Source organism: Accipiter gentilis, chromosome 11, assembly GCF_929443795.1.
Source record: "Accipiter gentilis chromosome 11, bAccGen1.1, whole genome shotgun sequence".
NCBI lineage: Eukaryota > Metazoa > Chordata > Aves > Accipitriformes > Accipitridae > Astur > Astur gentilis.
Genome location: NC_064890.1, coordinates 30,577,482 through 30,597,171, shown reverse-complemented (window position 1 = coordinate 30,597,171; position 19,690 = coordinate 30,577,482). Strand labels below are relative to the sequence as shown.

Genomic DNA, 19,690 nt, shown 5'->3' with positions numbered 1-19,690 from the left:
TTGAAGATATGTTTCTCTGTTCTTGGCCTTAACTCTTCCCAGCAAAACAGATTTAACTCTTCCTCAAAGCAAGCTATAATATTTAATGCAAAAAAAAAAAGACAACAAACAAGAGTGCTAGAGTACTGCTGTGTCAGAAATTACAAAGGTAGAAAATTTTCTGGGTATAGGCATATGTAGGTCATCAACTTGGCCGTTCTACAAGTATCAACGGGGATAAATCCAAAGAGTTACACCCAAAATACCAGGAGACTGGAAGATAGGCCAAGAGGAAAAAAAAAATACTGCTAGTCTTTATCAGCAGGAAAACTGTCATCTGTTTCTTTTTAGACACCCAGTGTAGTGTACTACAAAGATGCAGAAGTAAATATGGAAAAATAGAAGGCTTTAACACCCACTAAATTTTCACAGGAGCTAGGGAGATAACTGCTGTTGACACCTTTTAACATCTCTGTAGTTGTTACCTATAGGAAGAGCTGAAGTTTAAAATCACTGAAATAGAAAAAAGGTTCTAAGCAAGCTATACCAAAAGCTCAATACAGAGCCATCTCAGACATCCTATCCACACGTGATCAGTAAACACAATTTATAACCTGCATCCTCTAGAAAGGCAGGCAGAGACCAGATGCATCGAATACATCTGATATGGTGCTAAACATCTGTGCTTGGACACCTTAAATCAGCCTCTGTATGTCTGATGTTTCTCTTTTCAACAATTTACCAAATATATCTCCCAATTTTAGCGAAAGCATAGCTTTAGTATCAGTTGATTACTGCAGCAGTGGGAGCTAATGTGTTAGTTGTTCAGGCCCTTGCAGCACAAAATGTGTAAAACTCCCACACTAAACTACTCTCACTTGTTTCCAAGCAAGCTCCAGATAACAGAAAATGTTACCTAAGAAGTGCCCTCCTCATTTTTAGTTGTTAGCATAAATAGTTATTTCCTAGTTCCAATGTGATAGCTAGTCCCCCAGCTTGCCGCATTCTTCATCTTCATCTGGGAGACAGAAATCAGTTATTTTCACAGCAGCAAGCCTCAGCTTCACATTAGGATGTACAGTTTATTCTGTACATTAACATAGTCCAGCGCAATATTTATTTTCTCAAGAGGATTTTGAAAGGACTTCCTTCTAGGGACTGACTGAGGGCAAGTCTATTTATATCTTTATATTTTAAAGAGAGAAAACACTAGGGGCAAAGAGACCAAGATGCTGATCTCCACAAGACCCTTCAACTTAATGATGACTGAAATGATACTGTACGAGTGTTTGCCTGAGCTTCCTATCATGGACACTGGGAGCTTATATTACTGCCTGATGTCTTTCACACCCATTTCCCTGTGGTCTACGAAGTTTATTTGTGTATAACCCGCACTCCATGTAAAATTTAACATGTAGTTTTCATTGCTTTTAAAGCCAAACTAACTCATATGACTTCTTAATAATGAAACTGGATTTGAATAAAAAACTAACACTTTTACAGAGGGAAGCAAACGAGAAACAATTGCCATACAGCTGAAAGTAGATTTACAGTTCCGAGAAAGTCCCCAAGAGCCCCTTACGTGGCATTAAATAACTCTCTAATTACATTCATTCATTTGGATCTTGTGGTTAGGCTGACCTAACCGAGATAATGGGAGGAAAATGGAAATGCTGCTACCTGGTCCCTAAGCAGTTTAGAAAAGGAAAAACATAAGTTAGAGCATCCTTAAGATTGCTCCATGAATATGTCATCATCTACGCAGAGTATCAAGGGTCTGACCGATCAGCTGAGGGAGAGCTAACTGCTCTGGAAGGGATCGCCGCGGAGGCTCACAAGGGAAAGGGTAATCTGTTTTCGCAAACGCAATGAAGCCAAGTAGCCAGGATCCAATACTTCTTACCCATTTCTTTGAGCTCATACTTTTAAAGTACAATCACTGAAAGCATTTAAAAAAAAAATAAATGTTCTAAGATCTCTTCCTTTGTTTGGCAGCATCTCAAAATATTTAGGCATATCCTGGTGGGTTTTGCAGAGTCTTCATCATTGTAACGTGTTTATCTTGATTGCCTCCGATGGTAAAAGTTACTGTTTCTACTGAACTCCATCAGCCAATACCCAAACAGCTCTCAAGAGGGCTTTTGGGGAGTAAACTAACACTTATTAGAAATCGTGAAATCTCGTTATTTTAATTCTTTTCTTTTGAAATTAGTTCATCTCAAATTTAGTATTTCTATGGGTTTCACTTAGAATAGAAAAAAAAAGAATGTCAGGCTCACCACTGTACAGCAGTTTTTTCTTATGCAAAGCAAATAACTATGCTGTTCTATAATTTATGCACCAAGTATCACTTGCATTTCTGTAGCCTTTTTATGCTATATTAAGAAATGAAGGATTGAAAGTACTGAACTAGCAAGAGTTACACAAATAAGGCTTAATGGATAAGTGACAAACTGTTTGCTGAACTGCCCCCAAAGGAGAAAAAAAATGAAAAAAATAAATCAATTCAGTAAAACTTTTTCCTGTGTAATTACTTAAGAAGTATACGGCAAACTTCCTTCACAGACATATTGCCAGCAGTAGGTCAAAATAAAACTATATTTTAAGAGTCTCTGTCTCTGAAAAACAAACTACTAAATTTAACCAACTGTATTCTTGGAAGCGAGCAGCTCTTACAAAGCAGTGCTTCAAGAATTGTTCCTTAGGAAGCACTACTCTGAGCAACGCTATTCCCTTCAGCACCTCCTAGCCCGCGTACCAAGCACACAGTTTGAGTTCTGCATCTGCAGGCAGCCCAGGGTAACCTTACCTGGGTTCGTGTACAGGTGACTCTCTACAGTTTTCCCAATACTCTGCAGTTTAACAGCTTGAAGGGACTCATCCCCATGCATGACTGTTGGCAAGCTGCCCAGAGCATCATGAACCAAATTTGCCACTTCTCTTACATCAAAGAGCTTCAAAAGTTCAGAGTACACCGATGGGAATGAGCTGAGAAACACAGCCTAGAGGAAAAGAGCAAAAACGGACAGTCAGATATTGCAGTATAGTTTTGACATTTATAAAATTTAAATAACTATAGAAATTTAAGTAACTGTAGAAAAATGCCTGGTTTTACATTTCAAGTGTAGTTAGTAGCTTTAAAAATGGTCTTATTTTCAGATGAAATACTTGCAGATTCATTAACGGGCTTACACTTGTGACTGTTTTCCTTTAAGCATTATCTAATGACTGTTCATTTCTCCCAGGACAAAGTGAAAGTTCAACTTAGAACAAAAGTATTTATTCTTTACAGATTCTTCACAATCTCTGTGTAAGAGGAAATTTTTAAAAGGATAACAGAAGCTAGCTGATACCAGAACAAAAAGATCTTAGTGGAGTTGTTTTGGTTTGCTTTGTTTTAAGGTGAATAAAATAATGACTTCCATATCTTCCATTTTTCAAATAATGAACATTTTTATTTTGGAGTGAGACAGCACTGGCAGTCTTCGTTCACTTCAACAATAGGGTTAGAAATTCATTGGTGAGTTTAATGAGTGTGGAAGCAAAACACTGAAAAGAAAGGTGGGGAATGCCAAAGAAAGGAAGCGAGAACTGACATTCCTTTCTTCCTCACCGAATCTAGCTGATTAAGAAAAGCTACTCATACTTCAGACCTTCTTCACACTGGTGTCAGAACAGATGACGTACAAGGTTAAAGATACTGAAGAATTCCAAATGTGGTTGTTTATATCATTTTGCTATTATCTTTTCACTCCACCTGCTTACATGATATGAGATGGAAGAACGACCTCTGTACTCTGTTCTCTCCGATTTGCTGTTTTCTTGGAAGAACAATTTTCTACAGAGCTTAAGAAATTAATAATTCTTAACAGGTCTTAAACTCCTTTGGTTACAGAAACAGGGGAGGAGGACAGTATATCTATGAGCTATAGAAGTTGGTAAATCTATGGCACTTAATGTAGAGAGCTGTCTCCTGTGTGTTTTGCCTCTGCGCTTTAACACTAGTCAATTTTAGTAGTCTCAACTGAAATAAAGATACCAGCTGAGTATTAAAACATACAGTTCATTAAGACTTAAAAGTTTTCTGTAAAGCATGCAAATTCAGATAGTCTGTCGTATGGCTCAAATTCTTCAGTTCCAATGTGGTTAAACTAAGCTGTAAAACACCCGAAACAGAAAAATGAGTATTTGCATCCAGCAATATAAGTATTATAATTATAATATAATTATAATTCAAAATTAAATATTAGATTTAGGATTATCTATGCCAAGCATATTTAGAAGCTGCTGATACAAAAATTTCCCACTATAGGACAAAAGGTATGAGGATGAGCTGAAAATACCATTTTGCTCTAGCAAAACCACATTTTCTTGCCTGGGAATATAGGTAAGGACATGCATACATTTTCTAATTGGACGTGGAAAGTGGCAATAAGCAAGGCACGCTTGAAAACTTACTTGTAGTTGGGATAAAGCACTAGCTCCTTTGCTTTCTTGGGAAAGGAAGAAACGTACTGACATAAGAAGCTCTTGAATACAGCAGCGAAATTCCTCCTCATTTTGTCCACCAGTGGCAATAGAGAATAACCTTCGAGACTGAACTATATATTTAAATATATATTCCTGTGCCTACAAATGTAAAAAACAGAGATAACTCATAAAAACAAGCCAGCTTATCTCCAAATAGAACACACACAATGATTATATCATTCAAATAATGACAAGGGTCTGAAAAAGGACACCATGCTATTTATTTTTGGCAAACCTTTCTATTGAAACACTAACAACTATTCAAAAGCACATACTCAGAAATGCTCTTCCTTTGCCTTTCATCATTCTCTACAAACCAAGGAACACTTGTTTTATTTAACAAACGGAAAACTGCAAAATCTCAACACTTTCCCCTGCATGCCTTGCATGTCTTTGGCTACAGAAACATGTATTGCATAAACATACAAGGCCAATGTAAGAAATAGGCTCAAACTTTTGAGCTGTTCATGAAATATCTCTGCCTGTTAAAAGCTCTTTTCCTGTCAACTATTAATGACATAATAAAAAAAATAATTAAGTGTTGGAATGTAAATTAAAAATACAGCCCTTTCTTATTAGCAAGACACCTAAGTAAACAGCAGCATAGAAAAGCACAGAAGGGTACCATGCTGATACTTTATTTCCAGACTGTAGCACCAAACAATACTGCCAAATGGGATTATTGTGTTGTACAATTCAGCCTGACTCCATGCTGTGCTCTGTTGATGGTACAAAACGGGGCAAGAGCAACCAAAACCACCATTTTCAGTAGGATTCCCCAGGGTCAGGATTGAACCATTAAGTCAGCATGCATGTCTGCCATTTAGATTCAGTTATGTAACAAATGTTAATACCATCAATGCAATCTGTATTTGATTTCTTATACCTAACTCCTACTCATGTATATCCTCATTCAGTAAGGAACATACAGCTCCAGAGTCTAGTGGTAGTAAAGCTCCATTGATCAACTTAGTGACAAAAGAGAACGATGAATAAACTGACTGCACTGAAAAAGTCTGCAGCTCCCTAGAATAAGTACTACCATTCCATCTTTTATACATACACTGCTTCATTTCCCAAGTTAAACCTGTTGGTACTGTATGAATATATCATTCAAATATATAATTGCCTTCGATGATTTTTATTACCTTTAGTACTTCCTGTATGTGCTCGTGCAGCTCCACTTCGGTGACTCGATCAATATGCCACTTCAGTACTTTTATAAGATCTCTAGAATTGCACATCAGAAAGCATTACAACACAGAAGTGGGAGAAGGGTTAACTTTGCACATAAAATGCAAACCATTAGCTGTCATATGAGAAACACTGACAAACTAAAAAATATACGACTAGATTTCACTAATCACTACAGGCCCAATATTACACTTAGTTTTCAGTCTGCTGAAAGCCACCTAGTAGGTCTCTGATGAACAGCAAACAATACCAGCATGACATATGCAGTAGAATGATTTTGACAGGGATACACAAGATCAGTTAAGCCAGAAGAGTCCCTGCCAGCACGCACTACCCCTGCTATTCCACACAGTGGTCTGCGGTCTCATTAAGCTGCATTGGTTCTAATGGAAGTTTAGGTGGCAAATAAATACAGAGTACATCAGAGTAAGTGCTACTTAGTAGTGCACTGCTCTACACAGCCAGTGAACACAGTTGCAGCTGGATGATGTTAAGGCTCCTATGTTTTTCAAAGGAATTCAAATAAAGAAATCCGCTAAAGAAAAAGATTTAAAAATGAAGCCAATGTTAGAGCATTAGCAAGTAATCTTTCTGGTAACTTAATGGCCTAAATCTGGGCATTCATACAAGTATTGTATTTCATTTCTAATGATACCATTTAGTTTAACCAAATGATTGATTCTGCTTAGTTTATCAATTACTGTCAGTATTCAAATCAGATAGAAAAAGTACAGACTTCACCTGTATGCAAGTGCTCCTGCAAAATGACTTTCAATGTAAGTGTCCATTACTGGCTTAAAGTGGTGAAACTTGCTGTCCTGCAGCAAATTTATTATGTGAACCTAAATGTGAGGGGAAAAAAAAAAAGGGGTGTTTTTGGGTTTTTTTTTTTTTTTTTTTTTTTTTACTTAGTTCTTAAATAGCATTAAGTATCATCACAAAATTAAACTTACCAAACAATCAAATACTTTTGATCCATATTTTTGAGAATTTTCATCTAAAATCCCAAATAAAGTGTCTAGTGTATCTTGAAGAAACTGATTGGAGAGAATAAGAGACAGTTTGTTATTAAATAGGTATTTTTGTGACATGCAAATACATTATTTCCTTCATATTATCTAAAAGCATAGAAAGCTATATACCTTCACTATTTCTGAACCATCAATTTCTTTCAATTTTGAGAGGCAGCCTGCAATTTTGTCTGGGTGGGTTCTCCATTTCAGAAGGTCAAGCATATCTCCTGCAAAAACAAAACGCAAGATTAAAGTTGGAAGCAAAGCAGCATGTCAGATTTTAAATTCTACTATTACAGTCCACTCAGCAAAACTTGGCATCACTAAAACAAAAGAAAACGCCTTGAGATTTGCTATAATAGGATCTGCCCAACAATGAATTTTCATTCCATCCCATAATTGCTCCATCAATAGAAACATAACAACGTGGTACTGGGTCACTAAAATCAGTCTCCTGTGGCAACTGTATCATGCAATCTTGTTCAGATATTTGTCAACTACCATCTAAAGAAAAGTAATTATTTTGCTGTCTCCCATCCCATTGAAGTATGCCTTCCAGAGCTGTCCTCTGACAGCTAGAAACAGTCTCCTAATTACTAGTTTGAATATATTTAAAATTCTCATCTTCCTATATCATTTTAGAGAACAAACACAATGCCTCTAGGATCCTGCTTTATTAATAAGCAACACAATCTCTTCTGGAAGATGAACTCTTCTGAGCTAAAACATACCTGAGTGTCTTCACACTTCCTCCGGTTTTAATTCATTCTCCCTCAGCTTTCTTAACCAAAATGGTAACTACATTACAGATGAGATTACATCACTGTTTTCTGTATCATTAGCAAGCTCATATGTCTGCTGTAGACAACTGACATATATGATCTAGAATTTGGTGGGTTTTTTAGATACGTTTTATTGGTGACACAAAAATAGGTCCTTCTCCTGTTTAATACCCTTCAGCTCCCTGGCTACAGCAGAATCCCCAAGAGTCTCCATTAGGGTACGATCCTGCCTTTTGTACCATTAGGTTTGATCTAATTTCTACTCTTCTTTATTAATTATTTAAACCAAAGTTACCTTGCTTTGCCTGTATCATATTTTGATTTTGTCCTCTCAACTGATGAGCCCTTTCAACTACATATTAGCAACAAATTTCATTAACAGGCTTTTTAGTGTCTCACGTTTTAGTGAAGTAACTCCCATCCCCACCCCCTTCCACCCCTTCAAAAGACAGCAATCCCAGGCCTAATTCTTCAGATCTAGTAGTATTATCCTTCTACTCGGGAAGGAAATTCCCTCCATTACAGTGCAACCTGCTAGTTCCCTTTTAGCCTGTAGTTACCAGTTTTAAAATTCTTATTCTAATCTGTTTCTTTTCTAATTTCCCATGTGGTGTGGTGTTGAGGTCCAGATGGTTTAGATCGGCTGTGTTTCCTCTGAATAACAACGATAAAAAAACCAAACAACTTTGAAAATAAAGATTAAGAAGTTTATTCTGGCATGATATGCCTTTGATAAACTCATCTTACAGCACATTCTGTTTAGCTAATTGTCCATTTTTTCATCCACAATTTCTTGTAAATACTTGCATAAAATTCATCGGAGGGTGATGGCCCAGTTAACATGTCTGTTCTTCTACCTGTCTTAAATGCAAGTACTATATTTATTACTCCTTTGTCATATGTTATTGCTTTCAGCTTCAGAGATGTACTAAAAAAACCACCTTGCTATGAGATTGGGAACTTCATGTCCCATCCAATTCAATATCCTAAAATAGAGTTTTACAAGCTTGGCTTGGCTTTTCAGCAGTTTTCACTTGATCCTGACCCTTGCTGAACTCTGACACATTGCTTTTATTTTTCTCCCTTCTATTGCTTACTCCTCACATTTTCTGCCCATGACTCACTCGCTCAGGTCTGCGGCACTCTACTCAAGTTGTGTTCAGTAAGAGTTCCACATATTTTTTGAACCGTTAACTTAAATAAGTACCAAAGCTCCTTTACATTCAAATTTACTACTTCCAGGTTTCACTAACCAACTTTTCAGAATTTCTCAGAGCCTGGCTGTTTGAAGCAGACAACCTTAACCACCATCCAACCGTTCCATCAGTTTAAGCTGAACTACTGTCTCATTGATCACTGTCCAGCATTGTCTTAGAAAGATCCAGTTCTTCTGAATTGTTGTCAGTACTCACGGAACTAAAAAGCTAATAGCAAGTTTTCCTCTCTGTTCAGCAACTATCTGGGTGCTTTCTACCACAGACTGTTTTCACACTCCAGTAACATTTGAGCCACACCTGTCTTTCCCATTTCTTTCCCAGTTTGCTCCAGGAAAGCTCCTCTCCCCCACAACAAGAAATAAAGTAATATTTCTGTCTTTAATAACATTAAACAAATCTTCAGCTATATTCAAATCTTGCCAAAGGTGTTAATGGCAAACACCCTACATGCTATTCCACTAATATTTTGTTCCTGTAATTGATTTTGGCAGGCACAAATTGTTTTTATGCATTTATATGCTTTTTTGTTTTGCTTCACAGTGTGCTAGTATGGAATGATTTGGCTTAAAAGAGATCCTTGATTTGCGCTAAGAATGCTGAAGGGTCCCACATGTGCATCAGAGACACATCCCAAAGATAAAGGACAAATGATAAGTCTTATTATTCCTTCCGTTAGGAATTTTCAAGAAACAAGCATCACAAATCCAGTGAATTGCATTTATCTTTTGGATAATTAAATGGACTTCTACACCTTGTTCTGTTTAAGCCTCAACTTGAGTTGAGGAATAGAGAGACTAGCTGAAGCTGTCAGTTCATAGCAAGAAAAACACTTCTTTACAGGTTTGCTGGAGGAACTTGGTGGAAGATAGTTGACACTCAGTATTAGGGATTTGTTGGCGGATTAAAAAAGAAAGAGAAAGCAAATGTAAGACACTCACTTCAAAGCACTTATTTCAAGGGAAATGCTAAGGAGGAAAGACATTGCTGAGATAACATTAACGAATAGCCCAAGCATAAATGACACGAATAGAAAATCTGACATGTGAATCACAAGGGAAAGGGATAGCAATGTGTCATGTATTAAGAGAAATGAAAATAAAAAATTGTCCCCAAAATTAGGCCCCCAAGGAAAACACAGTTTTGGAAAAGGGAAAAAGTCAATGCTGATGATAAGTTTTGCTGAAGAAGAAAAACATTTCCAATGCCTTCTCTTAATCGTGATCTGATTTGTACATTTAAAATAGGCTACACCTGACCTACCATTCCTACCAAACAAAACACTTCCCTTCTCAAAGTCCGCAATTTAAATCCAAAGTGCTAGGTTTAATAAAAGGTTTAGAATCATGTATATAAGGAAGTGGTTTGGGATGATCTTTCCACATCTCTTCTATAAATCCTGAGACATCAGGATTTGGCCTGGTGTAGCACAACCGCACTTCAAAAGGAAAAAGCCAAATTCCAGAACTGCCAGTCTGCATTCCTCTTCCAACAGGTTGCTTCCGTGGTTTCCAACACTCCCTCCAAACTAGGGTCACTCTGGAAAGCTGCACCCTGATAGTTTTGTTTTATTAATCACCAGTTTGGCTTTTTTTTAAACGCAGATAGGTGGATCACACCTCTGCCTTGCAATAGACATGCTGCGTGGCGTGTTGCTCTGCTGATGAACAGCTGCTCACTGGGGATGTGCTGATCAGTGCTGAGAATGGGTGGATGCCAACTTGCTAAAATATTCCGACTTGCTGGATGGATCCTGAGTCTCTGGCAGGCAGAGATCCCTCTGTATGTCAAAAACTAAGTAAGACTGTATTGATAACTACTCAGTAGAAAATTACTATGTTCTCTCTCACTCTTTTGGTTTTTTTTAGGATAACGAAATATAACTGCCCAGCTAAGATTGGAATATACGAAAGCTGGTACACTTTTTTGCTAACATTAACTGATTAACTATGCAGGATTAAAAGTCAAGCTAAGGAAAAGCTAACTAGCACACAGATTAGATAAGGATGCGTTCTTGTGAGATATGTTGATGAACGCACAGACTCCCCTGGTTAGAAGGTCTCCAAAAATTATTTGGAAGTGATCCTAAAAACCCCTCCAAAGTACCCAGGGTAAGGAAGTTATGGAACCCAACAAGTGGGAATCAGCCTCCTTCCCCCAGTCCCCATAATTTTAATATGCATGAGAGCTGATGGCATGTGGGAACAATCAATGAGAGAATGACAGCTGAGTAAAATTTCCCAGCAAGCTAGTAAAGCTGTGGCCTAATTTAGTCACACCCTTTACAAGTTTGGGTTTGGGGTCCTCACCCACCCCATGGGCAGACCAATAGCATAATTTTCAATTCATTTCCAAGCTGGACATTGTTGTTTGTAGACACAGACAGATCTCTGAGAACTTCAGAAAAACCTCCAAACTTAAAAACAGATTAAAAAATAATCAGCAATTTTCAAAAAACCCAATATAAATGTTTACTAAAAAAGTAAATACATGGATCTTTTTAATCCTGTATTTTTTAATAAATATGCTACATTCTCTCAGGGATAACTGAAGTAATGCTCACATGACCAAATATCCACATGCTTTGCTCTATGTTCATTTTCTGAGCATGCAATAGGTTTTGGCAAATTTTTGTTTAAAAGAATGGGGATTTGGAAACTCACCAAGATGAACTTCCCAAAGAAGATCCTTGGAGAAAATATGAGCCTGTCTATTGAAAATATTTCCACCCTCTGAAGTACTGCTGAAATAATTGTTAACTCTTTCAGAGCTGAAAAGGGGATCAATATTATTCAGATATTCTACACCCTCTTACTCAGAATATGGTTAAAAAAAAAAAAGGAAATTTTATGCCCTATGTCACACATCTATTTACATTAAGTAAAAAATAACTCCTGTACTGTGAACATAAATTAGTATTATAACCCCAGACAATAGTGCAACTATTTATCAGTGAGACACTTAAGTTCCGGGCAGCACTTTCATGCATGTGTAAGTACCAGTAGATTCATGTGATTTCCTAAATCAAGGCCTTTAACTGAAGCAAATTTAGTCTCTGATTGCCTATTAGCAACCTTTGGGAAAATCTTCTATTGGCTAACTTTTATTACTTTGAGGCTAATTGCTATGAGAATACAGAATGGATGTGCACAGTGAAACAGAACACTTATTATTTGCACATAGTTCTATTTTGGACACTTGCTACTAAGTAGTGAAAATTAAGATGGTTATTTCAATTTTAAAAGCTGCTCTAGTTGTTATTAAACACCTATAATCAATTTGCAAGCAATTAGCAATTTTATCATCATACATACAAGAAGGGTAAAGACAGTCATTCACACACAAGAGAGAGTTAAGCAAGATCTTAAAGCTGTGATAAACAGCTTATAAAAAATAATATAAAACTGGGTATACCAAAGAATGGGCAGAAACGTGTTACCAAGCAAATACACAATATGTAGAAAATTGTGGAAAACTGCTACAGTTACAAACTGTAGTTGATACGGCAAATAAACAAGAATCTTCAGAATTTTATACAGAGCAACGGTGAAGAGGGCAAACGCACCTATTTCTATCTGCTGCTCCTTATATCCAGTGTATAAGATTAAGCAGTAGTAAATGTTTGTTGGCTTAAAGGAAGGGAAGTGATACAACAAAAAAGCAGTATGTGCCTAATTAAAACCAAACTGCAGCAGCCTAAAGCCTACAATAAGTATTTCATAAAAACTCTACAACAAACAGATTAAGAGGTTTTGTAAAGCAGCTGGGTTTTGATAGTTGATTCCAAGAGTGCTGCATTTGATTCCAATATCATGTTAATCTAAAAAGCATTCTTGAACTACTTAAATCAGTGGTTTATCATGCTGCATTGGTTGCCATCTGGATATAAAAAAATTATGAAGAAAACCAGTTTGTAAAATGGATAGAACATAAGCTATTTTTGAGTACATCCATGCTTGCTTGGCACGGAAAAGGCTAGCTATCACATTCATTTGAATTCATCATGTTTTAAATAAGCAACATATCCTACCATTTTGTGTGAGCTTAGTGGAGCAGAGAAAGGACGTAATCCAGAAGGACTCTTTAGTGGTTTTTACTGCTTGGCTGTTATTTCCTAGGAAAAGTCCCTTTGAAAAGGGGAGTTTGAGGTAGCGACCAGAATCCTGAAGGTTTGTGTTTTCTTCACACTGTGAAAACAAACCAGTTAAAATAACTAGTACTGCATAAAAACAAAGGACCAAATACCTAAACTGTATGACTTCTTATTGTTTCTCTTCCAGAAATGGAAGAGTTTTCACTATGCCTGTTGCAACTTTGTTTTTGGATCATAGCTTCATATCTGACATTAAAGTCTAACAAATTTGCACAGGTTATGTCAAATGCATAGCTACAAATTTTGGTGTTAAAATCTAAAATTTATCTGGGAGCATATCAAATCGTCTGAACAAAGAAATAACTGTTAAATGTAGAAACAAAAATTCCACAAAACTGAAGTATCTCTAAAAATGATAACATTGAGTAGATCTGTATAAATGAGCTTGCCTGATTTTCCAACTTCAGCAATTCAGTAAGAGGCTATCATGGGGTTCACTTTGTGTGTTTTAATTGAACTTACCTTTGTGAAATCCATTATAAATACAACGTAATATAATAGTAAGACTTAGTAAAACCTGTGGACTGAAATGAATACCTAGATTCAATTGCAGTTTGTAACAGGAAGCTTAATATTAAACAATCAGGTATTTTGGATATTTTAATAGTGACAAGATTATCACTCATTTGGTAATGAATACAGAGTTTCTCAGCCTAATGTTTCTGGGCATTTAAAGTATGTTCCCGAGGAATCATTAGAGCTAATGATTACTAATTCAAATTACCTTGTGTACAATGAGTTCATGGGTGCCATCTGGCAGAGTCCTCCCATTTTCCTGCATCAGAGGCACGAAAGAAAAGCCAAACAACTTCTTCTCACCCTTTTCTTTTGCTGAAATACATATGTAAATAGCAGCATTTAAAGTTAGTGGTGTACCTTTTAGACAAAATAAATGGATATAATACAACATACAAATGTATACTGGCAGCTATTTGCAGCTAGTCAGACTAAAACTATCTTAAATTTCTTTTCAGATTTGCACGTTATCTCCTGTAATGATTTCTTTTATATCACTGTAAATCAGAACGCAGTATTCCGGACTTATGTGGTGTTTATTAACAACAAATAATGGAAGCCACCAAATATGCAGTCTAGCAATATACAGAATGCCAGGAAACCGAAATGAATGTGACCTAGCCAGTCCAACATGAAAAGGATTTTTTTTGGTGACAATTTCCCCACTACAGTAGCTTTTACCTACTGGTCTCCATTTTAGGTCAGCCTCAGGCTATGCTACATTTCTATTTTCAAACAGGGCATCTGCCTCTATAGATATGACTGAAGATGTCACTGTCTCTTACATGGATGCATTTTGAGTTTAGCCAAAATTCTGTTTACATTTGTGGCTGCAACGTTGTCTATTTCTATTTAATAAAACTAGACTGGTTTCTCCTGGTATTTAGGCTTTACCAAAGCACTGAGTTGCAACAAGGAGAGTTGCAAGCCCAAGCAACTGCGTCATGAAAGCATTACAGAGAAAGTTCATGCAGCTGGCTTTTTCCTGAGGTATTATGGAAACTCATGCGCTGACTGCAGCTGTAATGGAAAGGACTGGCAGAAGTCATGAACAGCGCTTACTGGAACAGTGCCGGAATTCACAGCGGATGTGTGCTCCTCTGAATTTGTCCACGGGAATAGGAAGTTTCAGCAGCTCAGCCCATCTGGGACCATTGTTATGATAAAGCACAAAGGAATGGTACTCGCTAGCTGGTGGCTCTCCGGAGCCGAATGAGATAAAATCCTAATGAAGAAAAAATTTGATTAAAGATTAGAAGATAGATCAGTTCACTGGTAAGATGTCATCAAGGACTGCTCTTCCAAGGAAGACTATTTAATGTTTATATTCATGTTATAAATGCCACGTGTGGTACAATGCTCAATATCTTAAACCCCACAAAAATAGTAGCGCTTCGTTAATATTTGCTGATTAGAAAAAATGGCAAGAATCACGCACATCAGTGAGAATCAAAGTGTTATATAGGGGGAACTGGGTGATCAGGAAGGCTTAAGCAACGAATGTGATGTGGAGTCCCATGACGCAGCATGGTCTATCCAGCGTTATGCCCAAGCAACAAACAAGAATGTAACTGAGACAAGAGCAGCCCAGGCTCAAGATCTTCAGTCCTCTGAAACAAGCCGGTAGCCCTGCTGCTATCAATGATATGTCCCAGCATGCAAAAATAAAGAAATCTAGATTCCCTGATTAGGAAGAAGCAAAGTGTCGTTGCCTTTGCAAAACCCACGATGGTCTCTCCATAGCAAAGTAGGCAAACAGATTTGTCCAAGTCCTGACTTGGGGATACCCATTAATTCTCTGTAGGAAAGGTAAACTGTAGCCTTTCTCCTCAGTTATTCTTTTCTTTTAATGTGCACATATATACAAAAGATACTTATACATACACACTCTTATACATGTATATTTACGTGTGTATATATATAAACGTAGATACATTGCATGCCATGCATTTATATGCACAATCTCACTTCACATATACAATTTGCACCAGAGTATTTGTGTCAGCCTTTCTTCGTTTTGTCACTCCACAGCCCTCAAGATCATGCTGAATATGTGAAAAAAGTACTTTCAAATAAAAGGAAAAAAAATGATGCTAAATAAGTATCAAAAATGTTGAAGGTGAACAGAAATCTTTTGGTACAGAAAAAAATCTAAGAAACAATCATCTATTAATAACTAAATATAAAACAGTGCCTGTTTGTAAGCTATCACCAGTAGCACGCAATCAAATCTGAAGAAAAGAAGGAACATTAATTTATTCTTTTATTGATACACGGTGGTGACTTCTGTATCAAGGATCTCTGATTTGTTAAAATCAGACAAAAAATTGAAAGTGATCAAAACATTCTGTGTAACATGAGGAAATGCATGCCTACTAAGAAGAGTTATTATGAAATAAAAAATTCTCCAAAACTCGATCTTGCTTCAACATTTTGCAGCATCTTAGCAGAATCATTAGTTATTTGGCTGGCAATTGTAGGTGTTTATCTGAATCATGTAATTGATCACAGAAATAAAACAAACATGCATTTTATAAAGGTTTTAAGCAAAGTGGAAATACTTTGAATATCTAAAGACAGCAAAAGATAAACATGACCTCTTTTGTATTCTTCAAACAATGCCACAAAAGATTATTTAAATCTGGAAAAGTGTATTAAAATTAACTACAGCAAGGAAAAACATAAAACAAAGATACCTTTAAAATCTGACCGCTGCTGTCCACAACATGCATTGTTACTTCCACATTTCTGGCCACACTCTTCCCTCCTTTCTCAAACTCTCCTCTTTCTACAGTGATATATAAATCATTCCTCATTTCACCTACAAAAAAACAAGCCAAACATAAAGTGTACAAAAGTCAGTTCAACTTCCTTACTTTTTGCTTTTAGTACTTTAGCAGACTTTCATCTTCTCTTCCAAACAAGGGATAGTATCACACCCACAATTTGTCAGTATTTTTGGACTTTAAATAAAAACACTTATTTTCATAAACCAAGAAAATCAACAAAGCTTCATCCCTCTCAAACTACAAATCCAATACAGGCACTACCTAAGTGTTACACAGTATATCCAAGTTACTCAATACTGCTAGCATATTTAAATTGAAATTCTTTGCACATTCATACAGTAACATTCTAAGTATTCTGTCAGACCATAACTAGATCTTCTGTATGAGATCAATGGTAATTTTATTCTAGTTTCAGCTGACACAAACCACCAAGTTTATAGTTGATGAAAGAAATAAAGATTGGTTGGCAGTTCCCAGGGGTGTGATGGGGGAAGCAGCAGTACTGGTGGTGACTGGAACGGCATGGCAGAGAAGGCCCTGCTCTGTTTGAAGATGCTAAATCTATTTCTAAAAAGTGTAAACTAATCTGGCCCTGGACAAACATTACCAGAACTACTTGGAAACAATTGGACTTCCCTTGTGAAACATAGAAAAATGAAGGACAATCAGCATCATAATTAGGAGCATCTTCTAAAATTATAATTTCTGGATTTGATAGAAAAAGAAATTGAGAATATATGCTTTCACCTAGTGAAATGCAAGTTTAGCATAATGGGAATATCCTCTTTTATTAAAGTAGATTTTCACTGAGCATTGGTGAACAGAAATCAAGTATGACAGTTTTGCGTATTTATAGTTGTACCACGTAAATGTCAAACATAAGATGGATACTTGTACTGTGGGTAAAATTAATTAAAATATATGTAACTGGTAAACAATTAGCACATCTTCAGTTTCCACCTTCATTTTAATGTGCAAGCAGAATTTGACCTGCTTGAACTTTCCAGGATACTCTCATGTTTCACATTTCTTGCATTTTACTGCGTGCAACTCTCCTGTGATTTGTAAGTACCAGAAACAATGGTCTTGCTACAATTTTCTAAGATTTCCATAACATTATTCCATCACCGTATGCAAAATAATTAAATGATTCCTCCAAAGCACAATCTAAACCGTTGCCCAATAGAAAAAAAAAAAAAAGGTAAAAGAAGAAACTGCTATATTCTCAAGCCCTCAAGAACCATGCCCATAAAAAAAAGGGGGGGGGGGGGGGAATCTGCTATTGTATTACCTTATTATGAATTATCTTCTGAAACAACTATAGACAGAGGCTAGAATACAGCTAGACAGAATGAACAGAAACAAACATTAGGACCAGATGGTATTCACTTAAGAGTTTTGTGTGAAGTCAAGGACAAAAGAGCTGAATTACTAGTAAGTATGTGCAATCATTGAATCAACCTCTGGTTCCTGGTGGGAACCAGGTTCAAAATAAGCAAAAGGTGGTGGTTATTCAGGTAACGGACAGCAAAACTTGTAAAACACCAAAAAAAACCCCCAAAACCCAAACAAACAAAAAAAAAAACAACCTCCCCTCCAAAAACCCCAAGAAACAACAACAACAAAACAAACCCAAAACAACCCCCCCACCACCACCACCCCCCCCCCAAGAAAAAAACAACCCAAACCACCAAACACAATAGCAACCCCAAAACAAAAACCAAACACAAACTGAAACCTTTCCAAAGGATATTGTGAATGTGGGAAATGTATAAGGGTTCAAGGTAAGAATGGAGAAGTCATGGAAGGAAGATCCATTAAAGGATATGAAACAGATGATCACAAGCAGCTCAGGAAATCTCTTGAGTTGAAAATAGCTGGAGGCTGGGAGAGCATCAGGGGATAATTACCATACATGCATATATGCATGCTCAGTTCTTACTCTTTTTTAGTTGTCTGTTTACAACAGTGGACTAGATGGGCCCTTAGTCTGAATCAGTAAAACTGTTCTAATGTTTATTCAAGTCACAGAATTATCCTTGAACCCACTAGATTCTGATTATTTCCACAGTGCAGTAATATTTTATAATAGAAGTTTTAGAAGCTAGTACAGCATGGTTACCAAAGAGCATGCGTTATGTTGGGCCCTTGCTTAGCATATGCTTATACTAGGATCGGTTCTAGTTAGTGCTGGCAGTTGGTCACTTTCAAGAGTTTTACTTTCAGAAAAAATGATAACACACAGTAATGAAAGAGAGATCTTTGCTATATAACTTATTTTAGCAAATGACTTATAGTTACAGCAATTTCTCTTTAAATATTAACTTGAATTCTACAGGCATTTGTGCTACATTCAGTCACCATTTTCATTTATCAGCGAGGAATTATTTCAATTTTCCATGGGGTCTTCACAGAAACATAACCAAATAACCATTTCCACCGCAAATTTCATGACCTAGCCCAGATGAAACTCAGTGAAAACCATCTTTTTTCCTTTTTAAATAGAGTAAACCATACAGGATTTAAATGAAAATGACAGTGGAACAGGTTGCCCAGGGAATTTGTGGATGCTCTATCATTGGAATTGTTCAAGGTCAGGCTGGATGTGGCTTTGAGCAACCTGATCTAGTGAAAGATGTCCCTGCCCATGGGAAGGGGACAGGGATGTTGATTTTTAAAGATCAAGATGACCTTTAAAGGTCCCTTCCAACCCAAACCATTCTCTGTTTCTATGCAAAACCATAAAGCATTTCTAAAACAAGTAACCACAGTTTCAAAGAAGTTAAGCAGGCTTTCAGAAAGAGTGCCTGCATTTTAAGGTTTTTAAAAATATCCAAACCCATTGAGTTTCATCTTTTTAATTCCTAGAAGAAATCAAATCACAGGGAAAAAAAGACACAGGAGTAGGATGTACTTTCACAAATATTGTCCTGTTCTCCTCTTACAGAACCTTGGCAGAGCTTGTAATCAGTGTCATGAGAGGACAGTTCAGATGAATTTTGTCCTGATGTCGTGGTTTAACCCCAGCCAGCAACTAAGCACCACATAGCTGCTCACTCATGCCCCCGCCCAGTGGGATGGGGAGAAAATCGGGAATAGAAGTAAAACTCAGGGGTTGAGATAAGAACGGTTTAATAGAATATAAAAAGAAGAAACTAATAATGATAATGGCAACACTAATAAAGTGACAGCAGTAATGATAAAAGGACTGGAATATACAAATGATGCGCAGGGCAATTGCTCACCACCCACCAACTGATGCCCAGTTAGTCGCCAAGCAGCAACTCCCCAGCCACCACTCCCCCCAGTTTCTATACTGGGCATGACATCACATGGTCTGGAATACCCCTCTGGCCAGTTGGGGTCAGCTGCCCTGGCTGTGTCCCCTCCCAACTTCTTGTGCCCCTCCAGCCTTCTCGCTGGCTGGGCATCAGAAGCTGAAAAATCCCTGACTTCAGACTAAACGCTACTGAGCAACAACTGAAACCATCAGTGTTATCAACATTCTTCTCATGCTGAG

The 19,690-nt window shown here is 37.0% G+C and overlaps 1 protein-coding gene across 5 annotated transcripts in view; it reads right to left on the bottom strand.

The window, feature by feature from the left end:
* DOCK4 (dedicator of cytokinesis 4) overlaps positions 1-19,690 on the bottom strand; it is a 251,486-nt gene that overhangs the window by 78,758 nt on the left and 153,038 nt on the right. For all 5 annotated transcript variants that reach the window (XM_049814215.1, XM_049814218.1, XM_049814217.1 and 2 more), the window contains exons 14-23: positions 16,078-16,202; positions 14,444-14,606; positions 13,590-13,696; positions 12,743-12,899; positions 6,846-6,943; positions 6,657-6,740; positions 6,445-6,545; positions 5,658-5,739; positions 4,438-4,608; positions 2,789-2,981 (exon numbers count right to left, since the gene is read on the bottom strand). In XM_049814215.1, coding sequence (XP_049670172.1) covers positions 2,789-2,981; positions 4,438-4,608; positions 5,658-5,739; positions 6,445-6,545; positions 6,657-6,740; positions 6,846-6,943; positions 12,743-12,899; positions 13,590-13,696; positions 14,444-14,606; positions 16,078-16,202 — 1,281 coding nt within the window. The remainder of the gene's footprint in view (positions 1-2,788; positions 2,982-4,437; positions 4,609-5,657; positions 5,740-6,444; positions 6,546-6,656; positions 6,741-6,845; positions 6,944-12,742; positions 12,900-13,589; positions 13,697-14,443; positions 14,607-16,077; positions 16,203-19,690) is intronic.